General features: G+C 36.5%; 1 protein-coding gene across 3 annotated transcripts in view; it reads right to left on the bottom strand.

Annotated features, from left to right (window-relative positions):
* NAV3 (neuron navigator 3) overlaps positions 1–6013 on the bottom strand; it is a gene marked incomplete at both ends in the record, with an annotated part of 293999 nt that extends 287986 nt beyond the window's left edge. For all 3 annotated transcript variants that reach the window (XM_080934946.1, XM_080934947.1, XM_080934948.1), the window contains one exon: positions 5771–6013. In XM_080934946.1, the coding sequence (XP_080791072.1) occupies positions 5771–6013 (243 nt within the window). The remainder of the gene's footprint in view (positions 1–5770) is intronic.
* Between the last annotated feature and the right edge of the window lie 6494 nt (positions 6014–12507).

The raw sequence follows: 12507 nt of genomic DNA, 5'->3' as shown, positions 1-12507 counted from the left end.
AGTAGCTGCTTTTTCAATAAAGGAAAGATGGTGATGGCACTGAAAAGAAACAGTGTAACCTATTGGCAAACAGCCAACAAATACATATAAAATATCAATACAACAGACTGAGTCATATAAAGAATATAGCAAGATTCATCATATCAGAAGGATATGACTTTCAACATAGTTTTGTTATTTGAATAATGAGATGAAACACATAAGGACATTTTATAAAACAAAAGGAAAGGCAGTGGCTTTACACTGCCAATGATTTCACAAGGACAATAAATTATACTGAAAAGTGACTCTTTAGTCGGTAGAGAAAATGCTGAAATCTAAGCATTATTTCAACATTTTTAATCAAGTTGCTACCAAAAAAAACAAAAAAACAAAAACAAAAACAAAAAAAAAAAACAAAACAATTAGAGCATCCCTGACATCTTAGCTGGCAAAAGTGCTGTAACTATGAAAGGGAATGATTACGTATCTATAAACACAAATAAGAGAATGTTGCAAGCACAGCTTACCCAGAGTTCTGCAAGCTGACCTGCAGCTGCATGGCAGGCCAGCTCTAGAAAAGCTGCCCTGTGAGCACTGACAGCCCCAGCACTCAGAGAACCTTTGCAAAAGGAAACAGCTGGAAGTCAGAGATCTACTCAACTGGCATCTGCTGCTCTGTTTCTATCCTGGGGCTACTCTTATTCATGTCTGTTTCTCATATTCCGGTAGAGGCTATGTGTTAATTTAATCATTGTCTCCTGATAATTCTACATCCTTGGACACAGACAAGCACCTATTTACAATTCCTATAAATGCTGCCTTAATACCTGACATATATGAACTTTTTCTACATGAACACCAAGGCTATCGATACACCCACTGGCACATTTTCTATCACCAAAAGTCTTCATTGTTAGTTAAGAATTAACATTTCCACAACCACAAACACTTACTTTGAACCTGTTTTCCACCACAATCTGTCATTGAAAGACCGGTCGATGTCTTTACCTTTCTAAATATTAGTTTCTTTGTGTGCAAAAATAGCACAATGGTAATGTCTACAACATCTAGTTAGTGTGAACTCTAAATATGATGCCCAGTGAAGTACCTGGTTTACTACCTTGCAATTATAGATAATGCTAATTAGCATCAGACCCACTCAGCCATGGCTTAATGAAATGTCACCACCATGGTCATTGTGTCTACTTGTCACATAAGTGCTTTCTTCTTGGCAACTTAATGAGTTCATTCTCCACTGATCTCATCCTGCTACTTTCTCCAAATAGTGCACTTTACTCACCAGAAAACTTGCAAAACTATTTCATTAAAAACTGCTTTGTCCTTCTGTAACCCAGTCCTGCCTGCCAACTACACAAACAACAACTTATGGTTCCTTTTGGAACAGTCCGTTCATATAAGATTTCGCATAGCCTTATAAACCAAAAGACAATTTTCCTTATTAGTAATATACATACACACGCACGTGCACACACACACATTTATATATAACTACATATTATATATTACTAATATATATTTATTATTAACACATACATACATAAGTATATTAATATATATACTACTATAAGTATATATTACTTATATATGATCTGTGATATGTGATATATTATATGTGATATATGACATAAGATATATGACATATATTATATATGAAATGATATGTGATATGTGATATATGATGTATGGTATATGACATAAAACATACAGTATACAGTATAATGTGTGATATATAATATGTAACATATAATACATAATATATAATATATGATATGCAATATATAATACATAATGTGTAATATGTAATATATAGTTGAGACACTGAAGCAAGAGAATTGCTATGATGCCCATACCAGCCTGGTCTATACAATGGATTATAGGTTTTCCGAGATGAGGCTACAGATTGAAGTCTTACCTCAAAAACAAAACAAAACCTAGGGGGGAACAAGTAAAAATTGAAGACTTTGATAGAAAGGGAATGCTAAACATATTATATACATATAATGTAAATAGATATATGTATGCATGTGTATGTAATTAACCTTAAACTAGAGTGTCTCATCTTAAATAATACATTTGATTGTCTTTTGTTTTAAACATTAGACTAAGTCTTTTCTAAAGACATGAGAAAGAAGTGATTCCTCCTATTACCATCCTTAGAATCCATTGAGTAGGAACACTGAACAAGTGATTCTGATTAGCATGAACCAAAGAACTAACTTTCTTACATTAGTCTAGATCTTCCCAGAGGAATGTAAGTTCCCTTTTATTTTTACTTCACTCATGTGTGCTTTTAAGCATCTATTTGGCATTTGGAATGAGTTGTAAAGAGGGAGTGGTATTAATAGAATATGGTAAACCTAGAAAAGATACACAAATTGTTTTGTGAAGAGACTGTATAGGGAACAAAAGGCTTCTTTCTGAAATTTATCCTCAAGGGTATCAAGCAAAAGTTCCAAATCTCCAGTTACATCTTGGTACAGGTTTAGGGAAGAAGCTACTAAGAGTTGAACACAAGTGCATGTGAGGAAAGAGGTTAGAACGTTCAGATTAAGTAAAAATTTCAGAAAAAAATACTTCAAAGGAAAACATTAGCCCTTGATATTTTTATGGTGCATTTTCACCTGATTATATATATATATATATTATACAATATATGTATATATATTCTTTTTTCAAAATATGAAGTGGAAATGATATCTAATAAGCAATGAAAGAGAGACCATAAACTTGAGTACAGGCATGTGGTGTATATGGAAGGGATTGGAGAGGGGAAATGTTTAAAGATAGAACTAACTAGTCTTAACAGTGCTAGACACACAGGAAGAAGGCATTCAGGAAAGGGAAGCTGCATGGAGTTACAAGTAGGAACAGGAGGAAGATTAGCATTCTGGAATAAAATATTATAAGGCAGGAGAAAGACCCTTTGGAATGTTTGCTTAAGCTGCATGAAAGATGTGTTCCATGGGTGATGGTGAAGAGATATGGGAGGGAAAGAACTTGAAGTAATTACAATAACTGACACTAAATAACTACTCGAGGGTAAGTATATGTAGACAGTGACAATTTCAAAATAAGAAGTGAGATAAAATTTCCAACATCTTGTAAGACATGGGATAGAAGGAGCACAGTGAATTATCAGACAAAGGCATCAGGGTACAAGACTGGATAACTTGCTCAGCAGCATCTATTTTAATGCAAAACAAACAAGGACAGAGAATTCGGGACTAAGGACATTTCAGACATGGTAAGAGGTTTGTTCTCTGAAGCCAGATTACAAAACTCTTTGGTGCAATGAGTAGCTGTCTATTCCACATAAATGCTTTCTTAATGACAGCCATTTATTGTGGTTACTATCCAGGATTTGCTTCTCTTAGAAATGGAACCTGTAATTTTTAGACGGGCACATAGCTGTTTAGAAGAAACGCTGCATTTTGCAGTTTCTTCCACAGCTAGATAAGCTTGTAGAACTTTAAGAAAGCCAATTGGATGTCATAAAGCCTTAATAAAATGGGGCTTGTCTTCTTCCTAGAATGGAACTTCATAATCCACTTAAGATGGAAAGTTTGAAGCCACTAATGGGGGTTGATAGGCAAAAATGGAGAGGTCCCAGCTCTCTCTGACAAGGTCTTAGCTTCACTGTATTTATCTTCAGATTTCACCACCTGACATAGAAGCAGTCTTTCCTGTTTTTCAATAGTAATGTGATATTGAATTTCCTCCTGGATTTAACCAAGTCTAACTCTGCTTAATATATCCACCTTGATCACTTCTGCTATTCTTCCTTACTCTTCAGTTAAAAATATTTTAAGTGTAGTACTTTATAACACATGGAAATACTTTAATATGCCTGCTGAAGCATTCTCCATATTTGTTTGAAATTTCAGTCTTAAATCTGATAAGAGGCATGGTAAAATTATTCCCACAAGAATAATTATTCCTATAAATTTTCATGCCACAGAGTTTAATTGAAATCTCAGATGCTGGGTTGGAGAGATGGCTCAGTGATTAAGAGCACTGGTTCCGCTTTCAGGGGAGCTGGGTTCTATTCCGAGAACCAACATGACAGTTCACAACTCTGTAATCCCAGTTCCAGAGGATCTGACACCCTCATACAACTATACATGAAGGCAGGACACCAATGTACATACAACAAAACTTTTTAAAAAGGAGAAGAAATATTAGATACTTGATTAAGACTTGCAGACCAAAGTGATGTATCCAAATCCTACTGAAAAAAAAAAGTATCCAAGTCTTAAATTGAAGCCATTTGGCATAGTAGAAGTTTCAGCAAATATACAAAGTAATAATCATATTCCATGGTGAAAATTTTACCTATTTATGCATTTATGTACCGTCTATATTTCTGGCTGTCTGTCTACCAATCAATATTTATCTAATTATTTATCTATCATCTATCTATCATCTGTCTCTGTTTACCTAGTTATCTACCATCTATCTTCTCTATGTTTTATTTTCACTAGCTGGAGTCGTAATATTATATATTATATATAAAATTATACCTGGAATGATGAATGTAGACTCTGTATCTATTTCTACCAACCAAAACCCATCAATATAAAGTAGGTAGAATCTAAAGATTTTATGGAGAAAGGTACATCTGGGCCAAGTTTAGAAACTTGAGCAGAAGAAGGTAATTCAAACAGACAGCATCTCTAATTTTATCTCAATGTGCTAGATAAAATGGCCAGCATTCTGTTGCAATTGTAGCCTTAGTTTGTCATTACAAAGCAAGATTGGATGATTGTTTTAGCTTACAGTTGTATATAGGCAGAAACAAACACCATTACCTCCCAGTAAGTCAGCGACGACCTTGGAAAGTTTGGTGCTCTGGTTAATGCTGTATTACAAGGAACACAAGCTTACAGTGTTTCTCAACCTTCCCAAAGCAGAGGCCCTTTAAGATACTGCCTCATGCTGGAATGACCCACAACTATAAAACCATCTTTGTTGCTATTTCATCACTTTAATTTTGATACTTGTATGAATTACAATGTAAATATCTGATAGGCAGCCTCTCTATATGTGAACCATGTGAAAGGGTCATTTGATCCCCAAAAGCAGTCGCCACCCACAGGCTGAGAATCAGTGGTTTAGATCCATATCTCCTAAAGGGCTTCAGCTGCAGAGCTGTCCTATTACTCTGCCTCTGGACAAACATTTGAAGAAGGCTCAGCACCCAAGCGCTCATGAAATACCAGAAATTATATAGTTGAAAATAAGGCAGCAATAAGAAAAACAGAAATCCCAATGAATGTGTACTAAGAGGGACAATCCTTCATTTTTATCCTTCATGTTACAATAGATAACAGGTAGCACTCAAGCACTCAAACCATGCAGGTGACATTTGGAGAAAAGTGATGGCATCACATGGGACTTTACAGAGATTTCCTTTTACAGGTAATGTATATGACAGCAGACTCCTGGATTCTTATACCTGGAAATGCCACTAAGGGAGCAGTACCTGGACGTAACTATATCAACAAGAAATTACTCATTCCATTAATAAGAATATTGGCGATTCAGATAGTGAGAATACTGGTTATCCTATGCAGATAGTCAGAATTTTGTTCATGACTTTTGTAATTACACATTAAAATCCAGTTTGCAAATTCAATGCTCAGTCTCACATCTGCACCCCACATACCAGAGTTCCTCTAATAGTCACCACCTCTCAAAGTTCACTGTGCACGGGACAAGAAGATTCTCTTTGTGTCTTTTAAGTCTACAGTGACCTTCAGCTACTAACCTTGCTGTCTTCGAGCTCCTTGGCTGGTCCCTGCAGGGTTTTCTTCTCTCCAAACTCACAGGTTGATTTTAATGTGAGCTGGCAAGAAAGCACTGAGCACTCCGGTGTAGCAAATTCCAAAGGTCTTGAAGAACAGCGTTGTGACCCACTGGTGCCAAGATTTGGTATCGGAAGAGCAGCGTGAACAGGCTTTGGCCCAACAGCTGGCTGTCTCAGTTTTGAGGCAACCCCAAGGACAGACATGGCTTCTATAAAAGTATCCTTTTGTTGCCAAAGAAAATGCTCCTAACCTCAGTCTGGCAGACTCCAGCTTTAGTATTTCCAGAGGAAAAAGAAATGCTTTAAGTAAAACTAGCAGTCATCTGGATTTAAGAGAAAGAGATAGATAGGAGAGAGAGAGAGAGAGAGAGAGAGAGAGAGAGAGACAGAGAGAGAGAGAGAGAGAGAGAGAGAGAGAGAGAGAAGCTTAGACAATAACTTACAAACTAACTTTCAGGAAGATATACATTTTTTTCTCCTCTGAGATCTGTCTTGCTAGTCAAATTCTCACATTCTCTTCTCTTTCCCCCCCTCTTGTTCAGTAAGTTAGTGTTTGCAAAATAACTTCTACAAAGAGCTTTCTGTAGGATTAGAGTTCCTCTCACTAGAGCAGCAGCCTGAGTTTGATCTTTGAAAGGAAAGAGGTCAGGGTGGGGGGAGGAGGGAACAAAGGAAAATCCCTTTAGTCTAGTTTTAGCCTAGTTGTCAAAGAAGCCAAAAGACCACAATAGTGGATAGCTGAGAGTTCTTCCTGACTTCAGAAATAGCCAGCCTGCATTCTCTTTCTAAAGCCAAAAAAAAAAAAAAAAAAAAAAAGGCAGGTCACTGTCCAAAACAAACAGCTGTTGGAAGAACTTTTAGCCCGGAAACAATTTCAGCAATGAAGCTGTTTGTCTAATTTCCAGCTATTTTTCACTCTTGACAGCCAGGAGCCACGGCGTTCATTCGGCTTCATCCCGTGAAATCAGGCTAAACTGAAGTAACAGGACAACCAGCTAAAGCAGCTGAAGCCTTCAGCAGACCTGGCCTGCTTATGTTACAAACTGCTGTAAACACAGGAAGCCAGGCATTAGATGCATGGTGATTTCTAAACGTAATGATGGTATTCCCATTCCCAGGACAGCACTGTCCCGCAGGATATTATGGGGCTAAGCACACCAGGCATTACTGCAAGTAAGCTCCGGAATCACATGGGATGCACACACTCACTGTCAATCCTTAGTAAAAATGTGCCAGAATAAAGACTAGCAGCAAAAACATCAAGAGTAAAGAAGAGAAGTCATTTGCAGAAAACTAAGTAACCTTCCTTACCTGGGGCCTGTGGGACAGAAGCAAGTTCAAATTGGAGAGGTCGGCATCTGTAAAGGTTCTCCAAGGGGATTTTTTCCTCAGCTCACAGACCACTTTTATCTTGAGATTCTTTCTTAAAAAGTGTCCTCTAATTTCCATATCTAATAATGTATCTCTGATAGCAATCTTTTGCTCTGGGACAAAAGGGTCTGAAATTAGAAAACTTCAGAACTCAGGTTATCCTCAATCCCTTAAATCTAAGCATGGCTTCCCAAAACACTCAGGAATTTCTCACTATTTTTTTTTTTTTTTTTTTTTTTTACTGACCTCTATGCCTATCTTAAAACTCAAGACTTTCTCTTCATCTCTTCTTTTTTTTTTTTTTTTTTTTTTTTGAAGCTGTTGGAATTTTCAACTTGTATGTCTCCTTGTTTTACCTTCATACTTTGAAAAAGAAATACCTTTGAGCCTCCTTCTGCATCTGCTTTTATAGGTGGGACTAAGAAGTCAAAAGCAGGAACCACAATTTCCCTGGATAACAATCAGAAGAATTTTGATGGAGATGTGCTGAGGTCTGAAACTGGAAGTCATGAAAACAGAAAGTAGAGGGTTGGTGGATTCACATGAGAAGTGATTTCAGAAAGTAGAAGGTTTGGCACTGTTCACATGAAAAAGTGATTTGAACAATAGCTTCCCTTCTTTAGCTCCAACAAAAAAGTTTCCAAATTTCTACTCAATACTGCTGATGCAATTTGTAAAATCTCTCTATTACAATTCTATCAGATTCCATGTTGGCTAAAGATAAGGAAGGATGAGTTCTAAAAAAGCATGCATCATTGTCCTGGAATACAATGGGTACTTAGGAAATTTTTCATTAGTAAGTAAAGCAATGTGTGTGTATGACAGCATGTGGATTTTACTAGTACTTTCTACCAATAAGATGAACTTGGTTTTGTATCTCTCATGTTTCTCTTGAAGAACTCCTTTTGTGCAGTTATATTTATAGACAATGTCATATATGTCAAATCTACATGTACATATGATATATACATTCTGTCTGTTCACACTCCACAGCTTCTTTTTCCTCTCATCACTACTAAGTCTCTCCCTTTCCCTACAACTTACCCCATTCATGTATTTCTAGGGATTTGTCCTTTTTTTGTTTGATTCTTTCTTCTTTCTATTGAGTTTAAGTAAAGATTTGGTGCTCACAAGCTGGTTCTGAAACCACTATATTTTCCTTTCCTAGAGTTTTTCTTTTTCTTTCTTTTTACTTTTTCTCTTCTTTTTGGATATTCTCTGTATTTACATTTCAATCATTATTCCTTTTCCCCCAATCCCATCCCCCTTCCGATTCCCATTGCCTGCAAGAAGGTGCTCCCTCTCCTAACCACCTGCTCCCAACTCAGTGCCTTGGCATTTTCCTAAACTGGGAAAATGAGTCATCCCTGGACTAAAGGACTCTCCTCCCATTGATGCCAGAGAATGCTATTCTCTGCTGCATATGCACCTGGGTCCATGGGTCTCTCCATGTGAACTCATTGGTTGGTGTTTTAGCCCCTGGGAGTGTTATAGGTTAGGTTAGTTGATCATTTTGTTCTTCCCATGGGGTTGCAGACCCTTTCAGCTCCTTCAGTCTTTTCTCTAGCTTCTTCATTGGGTTCCCAGTGTTCAGTCACATAGTTAGCTGCAAGCATCCTCCTCTGTATCAGTATGGCTCTGAAAGAGCCTCTGAGGAGGCATCCATATCAGGTTTCCTGCCAGTAAGCACTACTTGGCATCAGCAATAGTGCTTGGGTTTAGTGGTTGCATATGAGATGGGTCCTCAGGTGAGGCAGTCTCTGGATGATCTGTCCTTCAATCCCTGCTCCTCTATTTGTCCCTTTATTTCTTCCCATGACTGTTTTGTTCCCCCTTTTAAGAAGGACTGAGGCATCCATCTTCTGGCCTTTCTTCTCTTTGAGCTTCATAAGTTCTGTGAATTGTTTCTTGGATATTCCGTGCTTTTGGGGCTAGTATTCTCTTATCAGTGAGTACATACCATGAGTTCTCTTTTGTGACTAGGTTACCTCACTCAGTATGATAGGTTCAAGTTCCACCCATTTGCCTAGTAATCTCATGAAGTCATTGTTTTTAATAGCTGAGTAGTATTCCATTGTGTAAATGTACCATAATTTCTGGATCCATTTCTCTGTTGAAAAACATCTGGGTTCTTTCCAGATTCTGGCTAATATAAATAAGGCTAAGATTCTTTTGAGTATATTCCCAGGAGTGATATAGCTGCGTCCTCAGGTAGTACTATGTCAAATTTTCTGAGGAACTGCCAGACTGATTCCCAGAGTGGTTGTACCAGCTAACACTGTTGTAACCTCACCAACAGTGGAGGAGTGTTCCTCTTTCCTCCACATCCTCAACAGCATCTGCTGTCACCTGAGTTTTGATCTTAGCCATTCTGACTCATTTGAAGTAGAATCTCAGGGTTGTTTTGATTTATGTTTCCCTGATGACTAGGGATGCTAAGCATTTCTTTAGGTGTTTCTCAGCCATTTGATATTCTTCAGTTGAGAATTCTTTGTTTATCTCTGTACCCCATTTTTAATGGGATTATTTGATGCTCTAGGGTCTAACTTCTTGAGTTCTTTGTATATATTGGATACTAGCCCTCTATCAGATGTAGAATTGGTAAAGATCCTTTCCCAATATGTTGGTTGCCTTTTTGTCCTAGAATCTTTCAATTACGAAAAGTTGAACAATGAGAGATAAGGCTTACTTAGTCTCTTCTTAATCCATGTCTAACCTTTGAGGTATCCATCTTGTACAGACTTAGTATAGATAACCACAGCCACGGTGATTTCATGATGGCAATGTCTGTATTATGTCTAAAAGATAGCATCTTAATATCTTGCAACTTCTGTCTCTCTGTCTTTCTGTCTCCCTGTCTCCCTGCCTCTCTCTGTCTCTGTCTGTCTCTCTGTTTCTCTCTGTGTGTTTCTCTCTCTCTCTCTCTCTCTCTCTCTCTCTCTCTCTCTCTCTCTCTGTGTGTGTGTGTGTGTGTGTGTGTGTGTGTGTGTGTGTGTGTGTGTCTGCTCTTATATTCCCTGTGTTCTCTCTTTCACACTGTTACTTTGGTCTTTGAACAGTGGTATACATGTCTTCCTTAGGCATGATGCTTTATCTACCTCTTATTTTTAGTGTTTTACTAGATAAGTTTCTGCATTGGTATGATTCACTGCAAAGAGAAACATCTTTGACTAAGACAGAGAGTATCATTTATTCATAGATATAAACATAGGCATTTAAAGGCCGTTTTATACTATGTGAATTTAGCCAAAAAAATGTAGAAAGTTTACATTTAGTTCTTATGATCACTCCAGACTTGATTTTTTTTATTGAAGTTACTTATATACCAGGTATAAATTTTCTCCTGTGTAAGACCTTGAATTCTATCAAAGAGCACTTGGTTATCCCCATAATATTTATGCAACTATTGTACTGATAGACATACCTTGCCTGATAAGTTAGAATTGTATTTGTAGAGCATGGTCTTCGATACCCTTTTTCTCCCAGCATATTACATAGCAACTTAAGGAACTAAGAAAGTTAGCTAGTATGAAGGACATTTCTACCTTAGTTTGTTTTATTCTTCTGTGTTTTGCAACCAAGATTTGAGATGTTTTCTCAGCAGTAGGATCTAGTTCTGATAGGCAACTCCAAGTGTAATAGCTAGACCTGTTTTGTTTTGGAGTCTCTGGGGCCTCTCTAACCAACAATGCATATGAAGTTTCCCTGCATGTGGCATTGAGATTTTTGTCTAGCGACCCACTGCTTCTAGGAGCAGCACTATGTAGCGGTAAAGGGGAAGGAAGGAATAGAATACACATGGTATGAAGAGAGATAGGAATGCTAGGGGCAGCGAGGCTTAAGGGGAAGAGGATGAATGACTGAAAAAATGTGTGGAGGGGTACCTTAAGAAATGTTTAAAGGTAGATTGTATTCTTTATTTATTTATTTATTTAGAAAATGAATATTCTATTTATCAAACATAATGAAGATTGAAGTTACAAATATAATGTTTGAAGAGAAATAATCAAATGCTTAATACAAATGCATGTTAAATGTTGTCAAATAGAATAATCAGATTTGTGTTAGAATTACTCTAAATGAAGCTCTATAGTAAATAAATGATATTCTTAATTGAAGGCTTAGATAATATACAATGTTGCTATACACTTAGACAATTCATTGACTTCCTACTAAATGATATCTTTGCTCAGTCTTCCTAGCATCATAAATTATTATTTTAAAAAAGAAATAATCTACATTTGAAAGACTCAGAAACTAAAGTGAAACATATTATGTTCTTGCTGATGCAGCACAGAAGAAATATGGACATAAGTCAGAATTTTGAACAATTTCAATAGGTAAATCAGTTTTGTGGTCTTTGTAAATGAAATAATAAAAATCAAACCCTCACTAGACACAGTCCAGTTGTTTCTAGTCTCTGAGAAAGTACTTTATAGTTTACAAAATATTCAACACATTATAAGTTCTGGAAACTTATACTTTACTGAGCTAAAGACTGCTCATGTTCCCATCATGGTTTTAAAGTGACATAGAAAGAAATATACCTTCCAAACTCCTCACATTGAAAGCAAGATGGCCCAACTACAATAAAAGAGCTTGTGAGGAAAATGAGTCTAGGAATATCACTCAAAATATAAGCAATTTTTAGAGCAAATGTAATATCAGTGCCTTGTAAGGTAATTTGGACCACCCAGAGATTCAGTGCCATGTAGAACTATCTAAAAATAATTGAGTAGAAAATCTGGCAAGACATTAATTACAAAAGGGGGGAGGGTATCCAGTGGAAAGGCAGACTCTGAGCCAATGAACTTGCCTTTGAAATATGAAAAGAGACTCACAGATATAGAAAAGATAAAAGAAAATAAAGGTACATATGAAGTTGGATAAGATTAAAACATAGGAACTTCAGTTTGTGGTTCTTTGTCTTCTTTTATAAATATTCTTGTATTTACTCCCAATTCTTGTTGCAATCAAAGCAATTAAGATTAGAGACTTGTTTTCTCATCAAAGACACTTCTCTGACTATTCTGTTTCTCTTGACCTAGAATAAATTATAGGAATGATAGTGATGTCTTTATGTGGCTTCACAAAGTTGTGTAATGTGTACATTAAGTCTTCATAATTAACACATTTGTCAATAAACAATTATTTAAGTAGCACCTTGGGAAAATATTTTGAAGTAAAATACACAGGAACTTTAAGAAAAAACAAAATGGAAAATAAAGTTTTATATATTTTTTAAAAGTTATCTATTAGCTTTTTGCTTTATGAAGTCTTTGCCATACTACACAATCACATTTCATTGTGACTAAAATGTGGAGTTG

The sequence above is a fragment of the Micromys minutus genome (genome assembly GCF_963924665.1).
Source record: "Micromys minutus genome assembly, chromosome: 22".
Lineage (NCBI taxonomy): Eukaryota > Metazoa > Chordata > Mammalia > Rodentia > Muridae > Micromys > Micromys minutus.
The sequence above is the reverse complement of the archived record's forward strand: the minus strand, read 5'-3'. Positions and strand labels throughout refer to the sequence as shown.